The sequence below is a fragment of the Mercenaria mercenaria genome, chromosome 12, assembly GCF_021730395.1.
Source record: "Mercenaria mercenaria strain notata chromosome 12, MADL_Memer_1, whole genome shotgun sequence".
Taxonomy (NCBI): domain Eukaryota; kingdom Metazoa; phylum Mollusca; class Bivalvia; order Venerida; family Veneridae; genus Mercenaria; species Mercenaria mercenaria.
The window spans coordinates 6,771,319-6,793,930 of record NC_069372.1 but is presented as its reverse complement, the minus strand read 5'-3'; the positions used below and the strand labels follow the sequence as shown (position 1 = coordinate 6,793,930).

At 33.9% G+C, this 22,612-nt stretch overlaps 1 protein-coding gene across 1 annotated transcript; it reads left to right on the top strand.

The window, feature by feature from the left end:
• Positions 1 to 1,580: 1,580 nt before the first annotated feature.
• Positions 1,581 to 17,898, top strand: LOC123535411 (tropomyosin-like). Its single transcript, XM_053518923.1, has 5 exons — positions 1,581 to 1,729; positions 2,241 to 2,513; positions 13,605 to 13,651; positions 14,333 to 14,453; positions 16,212 to 17,898. The coding sequence occupies exons 1-5, from the start codon at positions 1,581 to 1,583 to the stop codon at positions 16,471 to 16,473; spliced, it is 852 nt and encodes a 283-aa protein (XP_053374898.1). The 3' UTR covers positions 16,474 to 17,898.
• The last annotated feature ends 4,714 nt before the right edge of the window (positions 17,899 to 22,612 follow it).

Genomic DNA, 22,612 nt, shown 5'->3' with positions numbered 1-22,612 from the left:
CCTGTGTGCCGTTGCAGAATCACCTGCATAATAATGTTGTGGACTGCAATCTTTTTGAAATGCTAGAGGCGGATATTTTCTATTTCAACAATATCGGGACAGTGTTCGTGGCGGGAGATTTCAAAAGAAGAGTTGGCTTTAAACTTGATTACGTTCCGAACGATTACAGCTGTCTCAAGTTATGTCCCAGACATACCATTGAAAAGATGTTCTATGGATACACAATATAATAATAATTCAGCTATTAGTCTTATGTAAAGCGAACGATCTCGGAATTTGTAACGGTAGACTAGAAAATAAAGGACCTTTCACGTATTTTGGAGGCAGAGGTTTGTCGGTTATAGATTAATTATTGTTCAAGCAAGATGGGTTTTCGGATGTGAATGGTTTTGAGGTGTCCGACTTTAATATGTTCTCTGACCATGCAGTTTTGAAATTTAATATTGCTGGAAATAAACGGAGAAACATTATTAGCGAAGAAATTAACCAATCAAATATTAAATGGAGTGATGAAAAAGAGGATTGTTTAGAAGTGGTCTTATAGTAAAATTACCAGAGTTAAATCTAATTATTTTTAATATTGAGGATAGAGGTAAAAATTCAGTAGAAACTGCCATATCCGGTTTTGTTAGTGTTATAATTGATATTGTAACACCACTGTTTCAATATAATTGTAACGTTAACTTGAATAAATTAAAACGAAAGCCGTCCGTAGAAAATCTAACTGGTTCGAGAAAGAAACAAAATATTATAGTGGTTTTGGCGTGTTATAAATAGCAAATAGAGAACACCTTATGATTAAGAGACGAGCATACAAATTCTTTATAAAGAAACGGAAGGCAAAATTTAAGTTTAAAAAGGTTGCTGAAATAGAGAATTTAAGGAGAAATTATTTGTTAGAAGAAAAAACCTCGCGATTTCTGGAGATATTTTCAAAAAACTAAGGATTGTAATGGTAGTAATATTATAACAGACGAGTTCTATAAATTTTTAACGCTCTTACACAACAAATAAACATTACTACACATGAACATGCCGAGCAGTTCTGCTCCGAGGAGTTACAAACAGACGATCCCATTTTTGAAGAGCTCGAAAACATATTACTGTACAGGAGGAAAACTTCGCTGAAACGTGGTAAAGCAGGAGCTGGCAATAATTTAATAAATGAATATTTTATCGAAACAGGTGACATCCTAGCATCACACATTACAGACCTATTCAATACAATATTTGAGAGCGGGCATTTTCCACGGCTTCGGATGGAAGGCATTATTGTCCCGTTGTACAAAAAGGAAGTGTGAACAACGTAAACAATTACCGAGGGATAACTCTTGTTAGCGTGTTTGCCAAATCATTTACTTCAGTCTTAAACAAAAGGTTTATAGAATGGTCTGAGAAAAAATAATATTATATCTGATTCACAATTTGGATTCCGAAAGGGTTTGTCAACCACTGACGCGATTTTCAGTCTTCATTGTTTAATACAACATATGTTAAATAACGGAAAACGGTTATACTGTGCATTTATTGACATGAGCAAATGTTTTGATTCGGTTTATAGAAATGCTCTTTGGCTAAAAATGCATAGATTAGGCGTAAATGGGAAAATGTTACGAATTGTGCGAGCAGTGTATGAGCATGTGAGATTTCGTACACGACATTGTAGCACTTACTCCGATTTTATGGATGTTGATGATGGTTTAGAACAATGTGAAATTTGTTCTCCCTTGTTCTGGTCCATGTTTATAGAAGATTTAGAGTTATCGTTATGTACAGAATCAAGCATCAGACTCACTTTAGATGAACTAACATTAATCCTCTTGCTTTATGCGGATGACATAGTAATCTTAGCAGAATCTTAGTTGAAAATTTGCAACGCAACTTGAATAATCTAAATGACTATTGTGATAAATGGGGCCTTCAGGTTAACATTTCAAAAACCAAAGTGATGGTCTTTCGAAAACGCGGACTATTTTTTGCATGTTGTAGCACCTGCAGAATTCTTGGTGTTATACCAGTGCCCATGGGATTCAGAAGATGTTTTACGCGAAAAAAGCATGCGTTATCCCCCAAAAGGAAAACCCGGTGTCTTATATTGAAAACGTTCAAACAGAAGCTACAAAATTCACTGCTGAGAATAAAGACGAGTTAAGAAAACTGAACCGAAACATCTATACATTCTAAATAAGAAAGCAAGAAAGGCATTTTAGTCACAATCATAAAACTACATTTTATTTTAGCCCTAAGAACGTGCCGACACCGTGTGGGAATCTTACTGAAAGCTACGAAATTTCAGATGGACGTTACGGCGATTTGGACAATTATGAGGAGACCATCCGCGACTTGACCAATAGACTCAAGGATGCGGAGTATCGTGCTACTGAGGCTGAACGTGTTGTCAGCAAGCTGCAGAAGGAAGTTAACAGATTAGAAGATGAATTACTTGCTGAAAAGGAGAAGTTCAAGGCAATCAGTGACGAATTGGTTAAAACACTTCATGAGGTAGCTGGCAAGTAAGAACATCAACTTTCGTCAGACAACACTTTATTTACAATTCTACAAAGACCTGTTTCGCTGTTGCTGATAATGGAAAAACTATGCAAACGTTACTTTCGGAAAGTTACTGAAGTGAATTTTACTAATGAAAAATTTATTTATACAAGTAAATGTCTATAATATATATATGCAACCAGTATTCCGTTGAAAATCGTACCAAGCTTTCCTCTTGAAATATGAAAATATGATGCAGGTGGTCGTTTGTTGCTCCATTTACCATTGTTACCACGGCCAACACAAACCCTATTTAGCCACAACGACCATTGCTATCACTGACATACTTTAAAAATTAAAAAAGAATCAAAATGGTTGCCGACATGACTTTGAAACATTAAAGAATAAATTAGCAAGTTAGTGTCCGCAAGGTTCTGTTGTCCTGGTACCTAGTTCAAATTAAGAATTACTATTCTATCTGATATTGTTTGTCACTAATTACCTCCAGAACAGACACTGATTACATACTTAGTCTCATTAACTACTGCAGTTGGTATTGCTGTACTCAGTACTATCATTAGACCTATCTATTTTCTTGTCTAAGCTGTTCTTTAAATGTGAAATCGCTCTTTCAATAACGGAGTTATATTTTGCGTAGGTTCCAAACTTGGTTTATATTTTTTTGTTTGTTGCCCATTTTACTAAAAATGTCTTGTCCCATTTATAAATTTAGTTTTTAGTAATCTTTCAACTCTTTACCATTTATCTTGTTCCCCGTCATGCACTTGCCTGTTAGTTTGATTATTTTCATTATTCTGTGACTTTTTACAGTCTGTTGCATTTAAATTCTCTTGTTGTCTGTTAGTGCTTAATTGATAGCTGTCTGTCCTATCAATTGCTCTACCAATCATACCGTTAACGGAAGTCTTTACATAGAGTTATAGCCTGTTTACATGTAGCACTTATTAATAAGTGGTTTGTTCGTCTTATAATTTATTTGATAGATTATTATAATTATATAAACTTACAGTCAGTCATGGATGTCTGGACCAATAATACCGGGTTTGATATTAATGCCTCTTTTAATATATTGAATGCCTTATCACATTCTTCAGTCTATTTACTCATAATATTCGATTGTTTGTTGTTTTTGCTTAATAACTGATATAATGGATATGCTATCCTTGGCTTCTTGTTCATTTTTTTTTCATTTCTGGGGTTGTTTTATATGGTCGTGTATGTATTGGACTTTCGTCTGTTCTTAGTATTTTATGTTTGATTAAATTTGTTAAACCTAATTCTGATATATCTTTTATCAGAGCTGGAAAGTCGCCATATGACCTATAACTGTGTCGGTGCAACGTTGAACAAAACAAAAACGTGAACAGACTCAATAAACTGAGGCTGCTATCATTTTGTTTGGTTGCGTTTAACAATTTTAAAGGATCTTCTCATGTATTTTAATAGTCGTTCACAAATGCGAATACAATAAAAGTAAAAAATTCTTCGGTTAAAGGAGTATATATTTATTTCGAAATTAGTAGGGTGCTTTCACCAAGTCATAATGATTATCACTATAAACGTACTGCCAAAGTGATCAAGGGGCTATGGAGTCAACAGCAGTGTTGGGAAGCGATTCCAAGTCGGCGTCCACAGCCGCTTGATCATGAAAGCCCCTTTTTCCCTAAAATTGTTCATAGAATCATCTCACTGAAGATAAATATTGCATGGCAAGACGGAACATCGTTTCCTGCTATTTTACCCTCCATAAATGAGGTACAAGTTCCCACCTATAAGGCTCGGGAGGCAGAACACAGGACAATGTTCCGAAGGGTCGCGAGTTCGATCCTCGACCAGGATGTCTGTTGACATATTGCAGCGTGTTATAAGTCATTGGTCCTCCACCTATGATTCACATGGGGAAATTCACATTAAGGTTATATTCATTCTTAATCCAAAAAAACTAGTTATATTAACTGACCGTCGTTACATTACTGAAATGCTTTTTGAAAGCAGTGTTAAAACATAAAATCGATCAGTCATTATCAGTTTTGGTCAGGCAACCAACTAAAGAACAATCAACTAAACAAAACTGTATGTGACAAAAAAAATAACATGTTTCAGCTGTTTAAATTTTCTAAAGAATTAACAATCATTATCTCTCACTTTAATTTACAGACATCCAAAATCACGAAGTTGTAATTATTACAAATATTGACGGGGGCCCATTCGAAGTGTACCCTGCTACCTTAATGAACACAGAGAATTATAAACTTTTAATTCAACGGCGCAAGCTTATAGTTACGCAATTACCTACGTACGGTATTGTTTTTTTTATAGAAAAGACTTTATAAGCATGTAGAAACAACAATATTGATGAAATGATTTTCTTCGGATATCGATAAATCCACTTGCATGGCTTAACCCGTCGGTAACGATGGAGCTATATATAAATCTGCGATTGCGATATCATGCAGTAACGTATGATTGCTGGGCTTTCTTTCCTGTATAACAATACCATTACATTTATCACTAAATACAGTTGTACGTGTTACCTTCAGTAAGTGCCTCCGCCTAAACAGCTGTGTACGACTTATTTTAAGTAAATCATTCATGCAGATGATCTTACTCTATCCTGACGTAATCCATTGTAATGATATTTGTTGTAAATACAGTAATTCGTCTCCCTTTGATTAGAAAGAGCAGACTTGTTTTAGAGAAAAATAGAGGATATATGTTTGTTTCAGTTTAAGATTAAAATATTTTCATGAGTAACACCAGGTCTATGCAATAGTTTTACGAGTGGCATAGCCGAGAGTGAAAATGTAACATATGACTGTCTTTAGTGAAAGATATTTTGATCTTACATGTAAACCAAACGTTTTTCCTTTGACTTAATTTAGAGATTATGTACTTTCTTACTAGTTAAAAATATATTTGATACCAGATACATTTCACTCTAATCTTACAATAATTCACTGAAAAATATATGATATATCCTATAGTCTTTATATTGGTCCGAGAGCTCACTGACTTTTATTGCAACAATTGAGGCCAAAAGAAGTTTATACATTTTTGGAAACACTATTTCATATCCTTCATGAAAACCCATTTCTTAAGTGTCAAAGCCGTGCCTATCTATATTTTGTTCGCTTATGTTTGTGGTATGGGAGGTTAAACTCACTTGTAAAAATTTAGGGGGTAGGGTAAAGTTTACGTCTACCAGTTTTTTCACTGTTTAATTACAGTAGCTATTTGATTGTCAGTAAATGTATATATGTCAACCAATGTCAGCAAAAAGAAATTCATCAAAAAGGAATGAAGGGCAAACTTGATATTTAAGGTCAAAGGTCAAATTTATGTACAAATCACAAAAATTGGCATATTTGAAATTTATTTTTATACTTAAAAATTAGTTTGTTATCATAAGTCACTCAGTTTTACTTATGTAATGTGTTTATATCAGCCAAAGTCAGAAATGCAAATCTTATTGCAAAACGTCAAAGTCAACCCTGATAATTGAAGGTCAAAGTTCATTTTCATGCACAAATGTGAAAAATGTTACCTTTACTTTTTTAATCTGTTTAATATGTATTCACATTATTAGTCACCGAAGTTAATTTGTTTTAATGTCTGTATGTCAGGCAAAGTCAGCAGTGCAGATGTAACCTCAAAACTGCCAAGGATAAAGCTTATATCAAAGGTCAAAGGCCAAATTTGAGTGAAAAATTGCATGAATAGCTTCATGTTTGAAATATAAATGCTATTCCTAATCATTATTAATAATTGCTCGTGATTTATTTTAATGTATATATGTCCCACAATGTCAGTAATAAAGAGATCGTCTGAAATCAGAAAAGTTCAAATGTGATATTAAGGGTCAAAGGTCATTTTCATGTAAAAGGAAGAAAAATGGCTCTTTAATTTGTTGTTAATATTTTGTCGATATTAGTCAACGATATCAGTTCATTTAATGTATATTAAATGTTAGGCGATGTCTGGTATGCACATATAATTTCAAAACGTTCAAGGTCAACCATAACATCAAAGGTCAAAGGTCAAAAAAGTGAGTAAAATGTTGCAAAAATATCACCTATTTGTAATAATTTTGATTGTTTAAAAGTATTTGTTTTGTCATTTTAGTAACTGATCGTTTTTCATTTTACTGTATATATGTCAGACGTTGTCATAGAAGAGAAAATAAGTCAAGGTCAAACCTGGTATTGGAGGCCAGGGGTCACTTTTCTATAAAAAATCACAACCTTTACCATACTTACTCATTACTTTGATCAAAAAATAGCTTGTTGTTATAATTCACTGTTAGCAATTTACTTTAATGTATACATGTCAGGCAAGGTTAGCAATGTAAGTCTTATCCTTATAAGTCAAAGGCAAACCTATTATCAAAGGTCAAAGGTCAAATTTGTGTAAGAATTCACAAATAGCAAGAATTTTGCAATGATTTTTGGTTGCGGGTTAATCTCGCTACCAAAGTTAAAGTGTATTTTTGACTATCATAGCATTTTTATTTTATTCAGAGTCACATCCAAAAGATGTTCATGTGCTACACAAAATAGTCTCATTCATGCACAGTGCGGATGAATTATCAGTGAACAAGCAATTCTTATTCAACCTGTATCCACTCACACTAACCATTTAGATTATATAAGATCCCGCTACCAAAGTTAAAGTGTATTTTTGACTATCATAGCATTTTTATTTTATTCAGAATCACATCCAAAAGATGTTCATGTGCTACACAAAATAGTCCCATTCATGCACAGTGCGGATGAATTATCAATGAACAAGCAATTCTTATTCAACCTGTATCCACTCACTCTAACCATTTAGATTATATAAGATCTTTCAATGATAAGGTATTCCAGCCCATGGTTACATCACAAGCTGGGTCAGGCAGATTTCATCTTAGATAAGAGGCACATTAAATTTGTATTTGTTTTTCATTCATGTATATTCATAGACTACCATTTTAAACAGAAAATAAATCTACCAAAAACCCGCAACCATCAGACATTTCAAGGCTTCGATTCTTTATTGTGTAGGTTATTTCTGTCACTACTAGTAAAACTGATCAGTATTCATTTTCAAATATATACAACTGACAATATCACTGTTGAAATAATAATGAAAAGTAAGTCAATGTCAAACCTGACATTAAAGGTAAAAGGTCTTTTTCATGTAAAAATTCAAAATACAGCATTTTTAATTTCTTCTTCGTTACAAATTATATTGTCATTTTGTTCATTGAAATCAATTTTGTCTTATGTTTATTTGTAAATCAATGTCAGCAATGCAGATCTAATTTCGAAAACAGTGATTGTTAAAGCTTATATCAAAGGTAAAAGGTGAAATTTGCGTGAAAGATCGCAAAAAGTAGCATTTTTGCAATACTTTTCCTTGTTTAAAAGTATTTTGTCATTATTAATATCTTATGGTTATTACTTGAAGTCTCATACATGTATATACACGTATCTATATATGGGTCAATGTCTACAATGGAGATATCATAAGACATGAGTCTAGATCAGCCCTGATGTTAAAGTTTAAAATTCATTTTCGGGTAATAAATACAAATTATAGCACTGTAATTTTATTTCTTTGTTCAAACATATCTTGTTATAGCTTGATGTTAATTCATTTTAAAGTTAGCCTTTACTTCTTTACTTCCTTACTGCCTTCCATCTTCTTATGGCCGTTTTATATTTTATGATTAGATGCGACAATGAACTGCATCGTATTCTGCAGGTCGCTGATATCTCTCCACGGCTTGATCCCAAATGGGATGTCTGTTGGCCAAACTTTCTGGCGTGTGCTTCTTCCAGATAGGAACAACTCTGCAGAATGTGAAACGGTGTTTGTTCCTCTGATCCGCACTGACATTTAGCTTTCTCTGCAAATCCTAGCTTCTTCATATGTTTTCTCGGGCCACAGTCTTCAGTGCGCAGACGGAAGACAGTTAATTGGCTGTTTAGCTTGTGTAGATAGTCATGCTTTGGCGGGTAACCTCCATTTATGTTCTTCCAGTCTGACGCAAAGCTGTTCTTCCACAGAAGTCAGAGCTTCTCTGTATGAAGTTGGAGGTTTGGGCTGTATTTGTCTGGTTGCTGTCTTTGCAAGTTTGTGCTCAGCTTCATTTCCAGCTATGCCCACATGTGCAGCAATCTATCGAAATGCTACATTGTTGTTCTCAGGCAGGAGACTGATGTTTTTCAACAGCTGTCTGATTAAGTTGTCTGATGGACCTGCTAAGAGAGCCTGAAGAGCTGACTTGGGGTCTGTTAGGAATATATTGTCCCTTTTCTCCTCGCTCATACTGTTCGAGTGTCGCCGATGTGAGGGCTTGCATCTGGATCTGTAGTTGGAGCATCTCTTGCCGACTGTATGAGAGAGTATGAAGGAGGAGCTGTCTGAAAATTTGATGTAGGCACCACCCCAAGCTTTCTGAACTGCCTTTTCCACTGATCCATTTGTATATTCTTGGATGCAAGAGTGTGCTGGATAGCGGTTATTGATCATTTCTAGCGTAAGAGATTGTTGGTAAGCCTGATGGTGCTTTCCCTTTTCTTCTACTCCTGGCACCTCAAATCTGATCTTGGGAGCACATTGTCTGGGATTCATTGGGCTCGAGCGGCTCTGCCTCTGTGTCCAGTGCTGCTGCTTTCTATTTTGGCAGTTTTTTGACGATGTGGATAAGACTCTGTATTTTCAGTATGTTCTTGGTTCTGCTCTCGAATTTTGAGTGGAGTGGGTGGGATGGTAGTCTCTTTGCCTTCTCTGCATGGACAAAAGCTTTGTACTCTCGTCTTGTCTCTAATTGTTCAGGGTTGGCTGTCTTTTCGATTCATTTTATTTGAGTTGTTTTCATTGCCCCGGGATTATACTCAGACATGAAATTTAACACTGTCCAGTTTATTTTTACTGGTTTTGGAAGCAGGTACCAATGAGGTTGATGCGTACTCTGCTATGTATCGTACGTTGCCTGTGTAGACTTGCAGAGGATCTTTGCATTTACTCCCCAGCTTGTTCCTGCCAGTTATTTTCATAGTGGCGAGTTTTTTGAAGGCCCTCTTCTTTGACCTTTAATGTCAGATTTGACCTTGACTAATTTTTCATTATTATTTCAAGAATGATATCATCTGTTATAAATAAATTAAAATGAATAATAATTAGTTAATAGTTTTTAAATACCATAAAAAATTATGAAAAATCGTTGCAAAAGTACTGGGTTTTGGGCTAATTTTCACGCAAATTTGACCTTTGACCTTTGATAATAGGTTTTGCTTTGCCTTCTTTGGATAAGACCTACATTCCTGACCTTGCTTGACATATATACATTAAAATAAATTGCCAACAGAAATTTCTAACAAGAGCTATTATTTTTGCACAAAGTAATGAGTAAGTATGCTACAAATTGATCTTTTACATAAAAATGACCCCTGACCTTTAATACTAGGTTCGACCTTGACTTATTTTCACCTCCATGACATCGTCTGACATATATACAGTAAAATGAAAAACGATCAGTTACTAAAATGACAAAACAAATACTTTTAAACAATAAAAATATTACAAACAGGCGATATCATTGCAACATTTTATTCACTTTTTTGACCTTTGACCTTTGAAATTATGGTTAACCTTGAATGTTTTGGAATAATATGTGCATACCAGACATCACTTACATTTTATACATTAAAATGAACTGATATTGTTGATTAATATCAACAAAATACCATTAACAAGAAGAAAAAATAAAGAGCTATTTTTTTCATTCTTTTACTTGAAAGTGACCTTTAACCTTTAATATCACATTAGAACTTGTCTTATTTTAGACTATATCTTTATTACTGACATTGTGGGACATATATACATTAAAATAAACTACGTGCAATTACAAATAATGATGTGAAATAGCATTTATATTTCAAACAAAAAGCTATTCATGCAATTTTCACAGACATTTGACCTTTGACCTTTGATATAAGCTTTACCCTTGGCAGTTTTGTGATTACCTTTGTACTGCTGACTTTGCCTGGCATACAGACATTAAAACAAATTAACTTCAGTGACTAATAATGTGAATACATATTAAACAGATTAAAAAAGTAAAGGTAACATTTTTCACATTTGTGCATGAAAATGAACTTTGACCTTCAATTATCAGGGTTGACTTTGACGTTTTGCAATAAGATTTGCATTTCTGACTTTGGCTGATATAAACACATTACATAAGTAAAACTGAGTGACTTATGATAACAAACTAATTTTTAAGAATAAAAATAAATTTCAAATATGCCAATTTTTGTGATTTGTACATAAATTTTACCTTTGACCTTAAATATCAAGTTTGCCCTTCATTCCTTTTTGATGAATTTCTTTTTGCTGACATTGGTTGACATATATACATTTACTGACAATCAAATAGCTACTGTAATTAAACAGTGAAAAAACTGGTAGACGTAAACTTTACCCTACCCCCTAAATTTTTACAAGTGAGTTTAACCTCCCATATCACAAACATAAGCGAACAAAATATAGATAGGCACGGCTTTGACACTTAAGAAATGGGTTTTCATGGAGGATATGAAATAGTGTTTCCAAAAATGTATAAACTTCTTTTGGCCTCAATTGTTGCAATAAAAGTCCGTGAGCTCTCGGACCATATTTTTACATCCGTCATTAGGAATGTTTTTCTTTATCCGAAACCATGAACCATGCAATGTCAATTTCGTGTCAAGTTCAAAGCTCCATAAAAGCGTGTCATCTATGATTATACCCGTACACACCTCTTCAGTTTTACGTTGTGCATTTGCCGCACTTTTATATAATTTGCACTTATATTTGAATCATGCATATTTTTTTTATGGTGAAAAGACAGTATGTTAATGTTGAATCATCGGCATAAAGATCAATAACTACGTATGTTTGTGGCGGTTAAAACAAATTAATGTCGTGCAAAGGGTTAAGTGTCTGCAACGATAGCACGAAAATAACTAATTTACAGTCATACAGATGCTTACAAAAACTTAATTTTCAAGCAATGAATATTAAGTCACGAAAGACAAATGCAATCCATAATGCAAATGCATTTTGCGAAATATACTTGAACGACGCAGTAGGATAACTTATTCCTAAACAGTATACCAGAGATAAGTAAAACATATTTTGAGTTATTTTCAATATTTCAATGTATTGACGTTCAGATTTCTTTTCGTGTGTGTGATGTCATTTTTGACGTCCTTCTCCAACAATGTGTAAGACGTTATCAACAACTTTAAATCATTTTTATGAAATGAGAACAATAGTTTACTTTGTGACTGTTAGAAAGATATTAAAATCAATAGAATTTAATCTTCATTATTTAATGTTTACATCCAAAACTGATGATGTCGATTCAAACTTGGAAAAACTGAAAGTTGGATACGAGTTCCATGTGTGTCGTCGAATTTAAAATTTCAATTTTACTCATGCTAAAGACACATTTATATCATTCATTTCACAAATGTAAGCGAAATAAAAATCCGATACCTTGACAGTTCCTCTTTGTTCCTGATAGTACATTACTCGATTCCTGTTTACGGACGTTGGCTTCCCGTGCTTTGTTTAGGCTAAATACGCGCTTTAAGAAATAGTTCTGAAAAGAAAGCCGTTCGCTTGATTTTATTTTGATTGTTATTTTTTGAAATAGGTATGCAAGAAAAAGATTCTGTCACTGGTTATAGGTGCTGATGGGAATATACGGCTCGCGGGTAACTGTTTAGGCGGTAACTCGACAGGAGCCTCGTTACCGCCTAAACAGTTACTCTCGAGGTCGGATATTCCCATCTGCACCTACAACCAGTGAAAGAATCTTAAAATATGAAGCAGCCGAATTTAGTGGTTTTCAGCCTTGGAACAGTAGCTCGAAGCCAAAAAGACATAAACAAAATGGTGTCTTTTGATTTTTTTTCCCTTCAACATTGGACATCATAATTTCAAAAAGAAAATTATGTAATAGCTAAATGAATTTTACTGGCGGTGAGGGTCACGACTGTACGATTTTTCAATGGATTTTACACAGGAGCTGTATTTTTATCGGAAGGCGATTTACAATGGAACTTGGTATTGACATTGATTTTTATTTTTCTGATAGTCGTGGAAAACATACTACTTATTTTGGTAGCAAGCTACTGCAAGAAATGTAAATATATAGAGAATATTTAAGTTTTGGCATTAATATAATTTCTGTTTTCATCGAGCTGTATGAAAATAAAACAATGGTTCACGAATGGCATAGTCACGAGTGAAATATGCGTTTTGTGAAAATAAAAACCATATTCATGCAAAAAAAAAAAAACACTTGAATTTTCTGTTTATTATATACCCAAATAATTGAAGACGTCGTGTGTTTGCATTTAGAATGAGCGCCAACAACAATAATACATTTTCTGTACAGCCGTTTTAGTCTTATTTTGGAAATAAACATAAACAACCTTAACAGCATCCGCGAAGATACAAAATATGAAAGTGTAGTACAAACAACTCGCAGGACCCGGTAATTTTGACATTATTTTCTGGCGTTTCAAATGATCTCCCGAGTAATGTCCCTTAAAGGAGTACGCGTACATACATATACCTGTGAGAATGTATCATAGGCGGGTTGCGATCATTGTTAATTCTATATTTTGATTTAAAGTAGCTGCTTCACTATCCATATGCATTTTTTCACTTCAAATGATACTAAAGTCACTGCCAGAGAATACTAAAATAGATCTGGAAAATCAGTGAAAATATTAAAAATATGAAAGTAAATACAATATAAACTATATTTCATCAATGTTCCTCAGTATTTTATTAGATAGTTTATAATAAAAATATTCTTTACGCGTTTATACTGGTATTAACCACATTGGGACTTCCTGCGATTCATCTAAGAATCGCTAGTAATATTCAATGATTTGCATGAAGTGCAAATATAGTTCATACCCGTATACATTTGCAGTGGCATAAAAATAACAGCCAAAAAGCATTTTTAAAATACACTAGCTAGATAAAATAACAGTTGATGAAAATACATTTGACATTTTAAGCGCTAATATTTATAAATATTTCAGAATGAATAATCTTGTGATCTGCATCGTGGTACTTTCAGCTATTGTTGGTAAGTGATAGACTTTTATTCATCGTATAATTGTATAACTAGGGATGAAATAAAATGTGTGTATTTTAGCTTTAAGGTTGATTCAATGTTATATTACTTAATTTTTTTAAGAAGTGATATATCTCAAAATTATGCTTTCTCGTGGAATAAAATTATTATTTCGAGTCCAGATTCGAAGAATTTATACCGACAGCACAAGTGATATAATCATGCGCATCTAAACGAAAATCAATGATTTTATTCAATAGCAAAATACTTTGTTTGAAATACCGTATTATTTCGATTTCAACACGTTAGCTTTAATTTTTTCACAATTATGACTCTTTAAACACAGGTTTGCACGTTTCTTAGGAATTACTTAACCAAATACTTTCAGATTCTCGACACGTATTTGGTACCGTGAAATGACATCACGTGGCAAGTGGCTTACATTTAAGCAAAATTATATCCCTTTTACAATTAAGAAGCTCTATTAAAGTTTTTGTTTATAAGCTTAAATTAGGTGGAAAGGCTTCAAATAGTCAAATTGATACTTGAAACTCTACCATAGCGATATTTCGTTTCAACAACGTCAAACTTGAGAAAAAAATCAAATTTATGATGCATAATTTTCTTCGACAAAATGGTCCTTTAAGATTCTGTTGTTTCTTGAGATAACTCATGCATCTGTTTTATTTTCAGGTTATGCATCGGCAGACCAGTTTTGCTGCAACTCTTTCGCAATATGCGTAGACGGCCAGTACTCTATATTTGACTGTTCAGGAAATATGACGTATAACAAGGAAACTGGAATTTGTGATGAGTAAGGGAATTAAATACATTTTAGTCGAGTTTTAAGAGGGGAACATAATCTTTATTAAACACCAATTTTCAAAAGTCAGTCTTCTGAAAGCCTAACAAGGTAGTATTTATAGTAGTTTACGGTCGTGGAAAATATTTAATCTAGACTAAAATAATATGTCATTGGTTGTAGTTACAGATCGGAATATCCGGTTCAAGGGTAACTGTTTTGGCGTAAACGTGATTCTGCCGAGTTATCACCAACACAGTTTCCCGAGAGACGTATATGCCTATTTGCATTTTGAACCAGTGGCAGATTATTTTCGTGAAAATTTATCACCGTTTGGATTTTTATAGTGATATTCATCGATATAATTTTGCCTTTCAGCAGTAAAAGAAGTAATGAAATTCATCTCCATGCAAGTTTCTGTTACACAAATTACATGTTCTTTGTTCTCTATCAATGTTATAAATTTGCCCTTTTCTATTAGTAACTAATTTGCATAGTGTGAAAGCAAGATCATAAAGCAAAACTGTAACGTAGTTCTCAAGTACAGATCATGCATGAATTTACCACTGGCACCAGACCAGAAAGAAATACCTCTGTACATGTTATACCCTACCCCTAGGTATTCTATAAGAACCATGGTCATGAACGGGAAAATGTACTAACCCGTTTCAATCGTACATTTCTTAACTTAAACGCGCAGTTCGATGCATGGGTACCTAGTATATTCAACAAGCGATAATTTATCTTCCATCGTGCACCAGTCACCTTGTCTCAATATTCCATATTTCTGAGATAATCAACATATTTCATGCTTTCGTCAACGTTACAGAAAAAACTTGCGTGACCTTCCCTAATGAACATCCGGTCTAGAGGTCACGGCAGTGTGCACGTGTTTGGCGAAATGTAAACAAACAAAAACAGAATTTAAAAAAAAATCACAATTTTACAGTAAAACTCGAAATGATGAATGAAATACATCTTGTATATGATATTTAATTTGAAATCATACATTGGTCTACATCTGTTTTGTTTAATTTTATTCATTTTCCACATCTGTGCTGCATTTTCACATTTAAGCGAACTCGTGTAGTAATATGACGATTGACATACATTTTCACAACAGCCATTCAGAATGGTTTTGTAACCTAGAACGGAACTTCACCAAGGAGGTTCAAGCAAGTTTTTTGTGAAACGTTGAAAAAACTATAAACTACGCGTTGTTTTTCTAAGATAAGAAGTATTGAAGAAATGTGACCGGTACACAATGGAAGATAAATTACCACTTGTTTGATATCCATAGTACACATTTACCAAACTGCGTGTTTTATGTATGAAATGTGCGATTGAAACGGGTTATTATATTTCCCCTTCATGACCATGGTTCTTATAGAATACCTAGGGATAGGGTATAACATGTACAGAGGCATTTTCTTTCTGTTCTGGTGCCAGTGGAATTTACTATAATTCTAATATTTTCCTTGTTGACATCATTGATAATGCTGTTCCATTTTTGCACAAATAGATCTTTATTTCTTATATTAGCACAGAAAGCATAGATAACTTTAGTCCAATATAAGATAATGACTTGAAACTTAACATCATCTTTATCATCATTATCTGCAGGTGTGGTATTTTCCTTTTAAAGAAGAGGTCTCTTATTGAGACATAAATTCATTTAACTGTCAAATAGCCGAATAGTGGAGCGCGCTGTCTTACGGACAGCTCTTGTTATACCTATAGTCACAATCATAAAACTACATTTCATTTTAGCCCTAAGAACGTGCCGCCTCCGTGTGGAAGTCTTATTGACTACACCGAATCTCCAGATGGACTTAACGACATTTTGGGCAGTTTTGAGGCGACCATCCATGAATGTACACAGAGACTCAAGATTGCAGAGGATCGGGTTTCTAATGCTGAACGTGTTATTATCAAGCTGCAGAAGGAAGTTGACAGATTAGCAGATGAATTACTTGCTGAAAAGCTGAAGTACAGTGATGAACTGGAACAAATGATTTCTGAGTTAGCTTAAAACACCAACTTCCGTCAGACAACAAATTAACACTTTATTTACATTTCTACAACGCCCTGTTTCGCTGTTACTGAAGATGGAAAACGATGCAAAATGTAACTTTCGGACAGTAGTTGGAGTGATTTTTACCAATGAAGGATTCATGTATACAAATTTATGTCTATAACCTATATATGCAACCAGTATTCCGCTAAAAATCGTACCAAGCATGTGACAATATAATGCAGGTGATCGTTTGTTGCTCCATTTACCATTGATAACATGGCCAACACAAAACCTATCTATTTTCCTGTCTCAGTTGTTCTTTGAATGTGAAATCGCTCTTTTAGTAAGGGCGATATATTTTGCGTAGGTTCCCCACTTGCTTTATATATCTTGTTTGCCCATTTTACTGAGTAATGTCTGAACATACATTGTATTTATAAATTTAGTTCTTAGTAATCTTTCAACTCTATACCATTTATCTTGTTCCCCATCTTGCACTTGTCTGTTAGTTTGAATATTTTCATTATTCTGTGAATTTTTTTTGTCCGGTGCATTTAAATTCTCTTGTTGTCTAATAGTGATTTATTGCTTGCTATCCGTCCTATCAATTGGTCTATCATTTATACTATAATCGGAATTGTCTTTATATAGAGTTATAGCCTGTTTGCATGTACGAAGCACATAAGTTGTTTATTCGTCTTATGATTTCTTAATTGATATGAATTAGAACTTACTTTGTAAAGTAGCAAGGACCTGCAAATTTAGGATATAGCTGTCTTGAAACTCATTGAGGTATTTTCTCAATTTTCAACATAACATGATCCCTTATTTTGAATATGGATTATTTCGTTTTCACATTATATTTCTTTTTATCTTTTATTGAGATTGTTCTATATTCTTTTGTGCATTTCTCTGGTTATTTTTAAACTTTCTGTCATATTTTCAACAAATGTCTTAGCATCGCATGTGACCATTACTTCTGTTTCTAACATCCTATCTATATCTAATTCCATTTTCTTTATCTGGATCGGGAAACCAATAATGCCTGGCTTGATTTTAATGCCTGTTTTAATATATTGAATGGCTTATCACATTCTTCAGTCCTTTCAATCTTATTATTCGATTGTTTGTTTGTTTTTCTTAATAACTGATATTATGGATATGCTACCTTAGAATAAACTTGCATATATCGTTTATAGAAGTTTAGTTATACTAAGAATTGTCGAACATTTTATAGTGTTTTGGAACTGGAAGTCCGTCTATGTGTTTAATATGTTGCTGCAGTTATCTCTTTCTTTGTAATATGACGACCTAAAACTGTTACGTGTTAAGCAACAAAACTACATTTTTCTGGAGCTAATTTTAAATTGACATTTCTTAATCCATCGAAAACCATTTGTAGATGTTTTAAGAACTCAACGATAGTGTTGTAATAGACAAATAAATCATCCTAATACGTGATAAGAATGTGCCATGCTAGTCCCCGAATCACTGTTTACATTAAAAACTGAAACGTGCTTGATCGAGTACTTAATCTCATTGGAGTTACTTCATAATTACCTGTTTTATGGTCTTTTACGTATTCGAGTGTCGTCTGTTGTTAGTGTTTTAAGTTTAACTAAAATTACTAAACCTAATTCAGATATTTTTTGCAAAACAATTCCTATCTTCCTGAAGTGATTGATTATTTTTATTTTTCTATGTCAGTTAAATGAAGGTGTAAAGGTTGTTTTTTCTTGCCCTGCTGCTTGACCTATTTGTTTACTAGAGAGTTACTCACCCTTGATAAAAATATACACGGAGAGGAACCAGGGGTCTTTCTCCACCATCAAAGCTTGAAAGTCGCCTTATGACCTATAACTGTGTCGGTGCGACCTTGAACCCAGCAAAAAAAACGTGAACAGACTCAATAAACTCGAGTCTGCTGTCATTTGATTTGATTGCGTTCAACATTGCGTTCAAGGGATCTTCTCATGCATTTAATTACTTATTCGCATATGCGACATACGAATAAAGTAAAACTTTTGAAACTCTTCGGTTTAAAGAGTATACATTTATTTCGAAATTAGTAGGATTCTTTCAAAGTCAAAATGAATATTACTATAAAATTACTGTCAATGTGACCCAGCAGAATTCGAGTCAACAGTAGTGTTGGGAAGCGATTCGAGGTCGGCGCCCACAACCGCTCGATCATGAAGGGCTCCTGTAGGACTTGAAGGACCCCCAAATGTAAAAGTCATCACAAATGTAAACTGATTACAAATGTTAAAAAAATGTGTAAAATATGTAAAAACGTTCCACAAAAATGAAACCTAGTTGTTGTAAATATAAAAATTACGCTGGTCACTTACGTCATAAAAACGTCACTGATGTAAAAAACATTGTTTTTGGTTATTGGTAAGAAATGTAAATAGAAAATTTGAAAAGATGTTATAATGCAAACCTATAGTATTGATATAAAATAGTATTTCATATCGGAAAGCTGAATAACAACCATTTCGGAAGTTTGGGGCAAGTGTTTGCATCATAATGTGTATGTCCAAGAGGAAAGGAGATATTGAAGAAATTGATTTTTTTTTTTTGCCAAACACAAATACGCGTTTATATTCACTCATATTCGTCGTTCATTGTAGTGTACATAACTATGACTTGTTCTCGCACACCAGACAGGATTTCCCCATGCATTTGTCAGTGCTATAAAAACTCGTCTTACACCCCGGAGTGTAAGATGCCTCACGTGCTGCATTTTTTAATGAAAGCGTATATTCGTATGCTTCTATAACAAAATAGTGCTTAAAAGAAAAACATTCGTTTTATTTTATTCCTCCTGTTTTAAAGAATACGATATGCAAGAAAAAGTATGTTTCACTGGTAGACGATGTTGAGGACATATCTTGCTCTCGGGTAGCTGTTTTGCGGTAACTCGGCAAAGCCTTGTTACCGCCGAAACAGTTACCTTCGAATCAGATATTTCCATCCGTACCTTCAACCAGTGAAAGATTCTTATATTCTTTTATAGCTACAAACTGTATAGTTTAGCATATTGGACGTTGATTATATTTTTTATGCAACCTGTCAGTATAAATTCGAAAATATGGTGGAAAAACTTATTTGCATTTATTTAAGACCAACCACAAAAGAAGTGACCTACTTTTTCCACAACATGGACTTCATGAACAGCTCCATGACTGTGTCTTGGGTGCTCTGTGCTTCCGGGAAATTTACCCTTTCCTTTTATCTTTCATGAAAACGTTTTTAATTATTGATACAGTCATAAAACAGCTATACTACAAACTGACGTGTGAACAATATAATGCCCTGACTGAGTTACAAATGTACAATGTATTTTATCAACTTAATACGTATGCTTAATTGCTTATCCTTTTAACGTTTTTATTCGGTTAATTGTTATTATTGCTTTGTTTTCTTGAGGTTTTAAAAACAGAGAAAAATAAATATTTCTCATTGTAGAAAAACAGAATATGGCGTAAGCTTGACTTGATACACAAAGTACTGTACATTAATTTTTTATAAAATTGTTAGATAGTAAAAACACATAACTTCCGGCCTCTTTAGTGCATTTCTAGGAGTTATAACTTCACACCCTTTATCGCAGTTTCCGATCTGTAACTGCTTCTCTTTTGGTTTAATAAAGTTAAACAGCTGTGGACGGTATCGGACACTTCGCGTTAATCAAAGCAAACTAAGTTTGAAAATGCTTTCAATTGGTTAAAAGCGAGTAGTTCGGTTTCAATCTAAAGAGCAGGCATCAATATAATTACATCTTTACTAATCGTACTTGGTTAAGCAATCATCTAAAGAAAAATCAATAAAACGAAACTGTATGTTACAAAATATTTATATACTCACAAACAATGCAAGACCAGCTACCAGCTTGCGAGCAACATCTGATTAATACACTAAAATGAAATACCAGTAACAGGCCATGATCCAGAAAAATGTGATTGGTGGGGGCACAAGTTTAGAACGAAGGCGTCATGTTTGAAATATAAACATAAAATGGCGGCCCTTCATATTTTGTGATATAGGAAGGGATACCTGCTTTCTAATAGGGGGTGAATAGTCTCCCCTGGAAAAATTTTAATATAGGTATCAAATAGTGGCCTCTACTACCTTTTTGGGTCTTGGTTTTTTATAGTTATTACTCCTTGCCAAAATAGTTGGATGCAATTTTAATGACTATTAGTCACTTTTCAGCCGACCGGGGAGAGCAGAGACCCTTGGGTCCTGCCCTGGATCTAGGCCCGAGTAACAAAGTTTGTCGACCTTCATTACATAAAAATATCAAAATACATATCAGCTCAGATATGGAGTAATACCCAATACAACAAATTTCAGATAGCAGAGAAAGCATGTACTTCCAAGTTCTAGGCATGAAAGATAAAAAACAAAGACAAATATCAAACAGGGAATGCCACGTACGAAAAACGCAGCCTCCCCAAAACGAAACCCACAGCACGCAGACGCGCACACCACAAACACACACACACACATATATATTCCCAGTTGTCTCATTCCAAAAAGCATACATATCAATTTCAACCAACAGAAGATTTAAAAAGTGAAAGTAAATCTTAAACACTCTTCCGTCAGGTAGTACTGGAATTTAATTCATGATGGTTTGAAATCAGTAAAGGTTATGGGTATCCACGTATTCTTAAGGTATCATAAAATACAGTAGAGGATTAAGTCCGAGATGTTCGAAATATTTCGTATCAAAAAATATCTATAAATATGTATCAATGCTTTTGTTCAACCTTCATAGATATTTCAAAGATTTTTTAAAAAAATCGTAATTTGTACTCCTGTTACTACGAAAAACACTTGCAGGATATTGACTGTTTTATTGTTTACTAAATACATATTTATCTACATGTTGAAGATTTTTTTTATCAACAGTACCATTATGTTTCCTGAACCAAGCTTGCTCTTCACATATAACATTACTAACTTCTAGAAAACAGTTTAATCAGGTAAACAGTAAAGAAGTTTACCTAAGCAACTCAAAAATGTTATCACGCTGTAATTATCAGGGCCATTGACATAACATTTGTTCCTATACAATTGTAAAATATGCCTTTACACAATACTTTGGGAAGATGTCAGATTCTAAATTAACAAATACTAGAACACTAGTATCTCGCTAGGACAACGCGGTGGAAAAGTTTTGTTTTAATATCTATAACGAAACGTCATTTTTATTCCGTAAAAAAAGGTATTCTGAATAGAGAAGTAAACTATAAGGAACAAAGAGCCATTATTTAGGTTGTTTAATCGAATTGTACACAAACAAAATATAATTAAGTACAAATCATTAGTTGTCATTAACAGCACAAGGTTCATTTGGAGAAGGGTTGCCAAATTTCTTATTGGCGGCATTGATAAATTCACAGGAAATACCAGTCAGATGATCCAGTTTATAAGATTTAATACTACATAGCGAGGGTTGAGCTTAAAACATGTATAGCTCACTCATTTATTAGAGACCACGGAAGTTTTGCGGTCAAACCCCGAAACGAATTCTGCAAAAAAAAGCTAGGGTTTGATATTGGTAACGCCATATCATTGTACCTGTACGTTTTTATACTAGACAGTTGAAGGCAAAGTGCAAAACTTCAATGAAAATGGTGAAACGATTTAACGTCTAAAGGCAGCCTCTTCGATATATTATGATTCCTTTAATTTACTGGACGGGTTTCTGCCCAAATAGCGTAATCGTGTGTTTTTGCCTGTTATAGCATCAGCAGAATTCTTGGTGTTATGCTGGTGCCGTACGATTCTGAAAATGTTATAACACGAAAAAAAAACATGCGTTATTATTATTATTATTATACCAGATTTATATAGCGCCCTTTTCATGATTAACACGTTCAAAAGCACTTTACATATAGCAAACGAAGCCACACAGAGCTTGAAATTCATCCTCTACCAGTACAGACACAGAGTGATCTGACCAGAGGGACAGAGTGAGATAAAGCCCCCAGAACAGATAGAGAGTAATCATTTTTAGATACAGGCCTGTCCGGCTAACTTAGCCTAGCTTTTTGCGAATACACAGTCTGGTTCTTTAGCGTGCCCGGTGTATAGCACCGATACACTCGAAGCCGTCTTTCCTTGGTAGAACTTCTAGTTT

What these genes read in the sequence shown, in the direction of transcription:
- LOC123535411 (XM_053518923.1), top strand. Translation starts at nt 1,581, where the DNA reads ATGCATAGATTAGGCGTAAATGGGAAAATGTTACGAATTGTGCGAGCA. An exon ending in TGTGAAATTTGTTCTCCCTT is followed by an intron (nt 1,730 to 2,240) that starts GTTCTGGTCCAT and finishes ATTTTATTTTAG; the next exon opens with CCCTAAGAACGTGCCGACAC. An exon ending in CTTCATGAGGTAGCTGGCAA is followed by an intron (nt 2,514 to 13,604) that starts GTAAGAACATCA and finishes TAAATATTTCAG; the next exon opens with AATGAATAATCTTGTGATCT.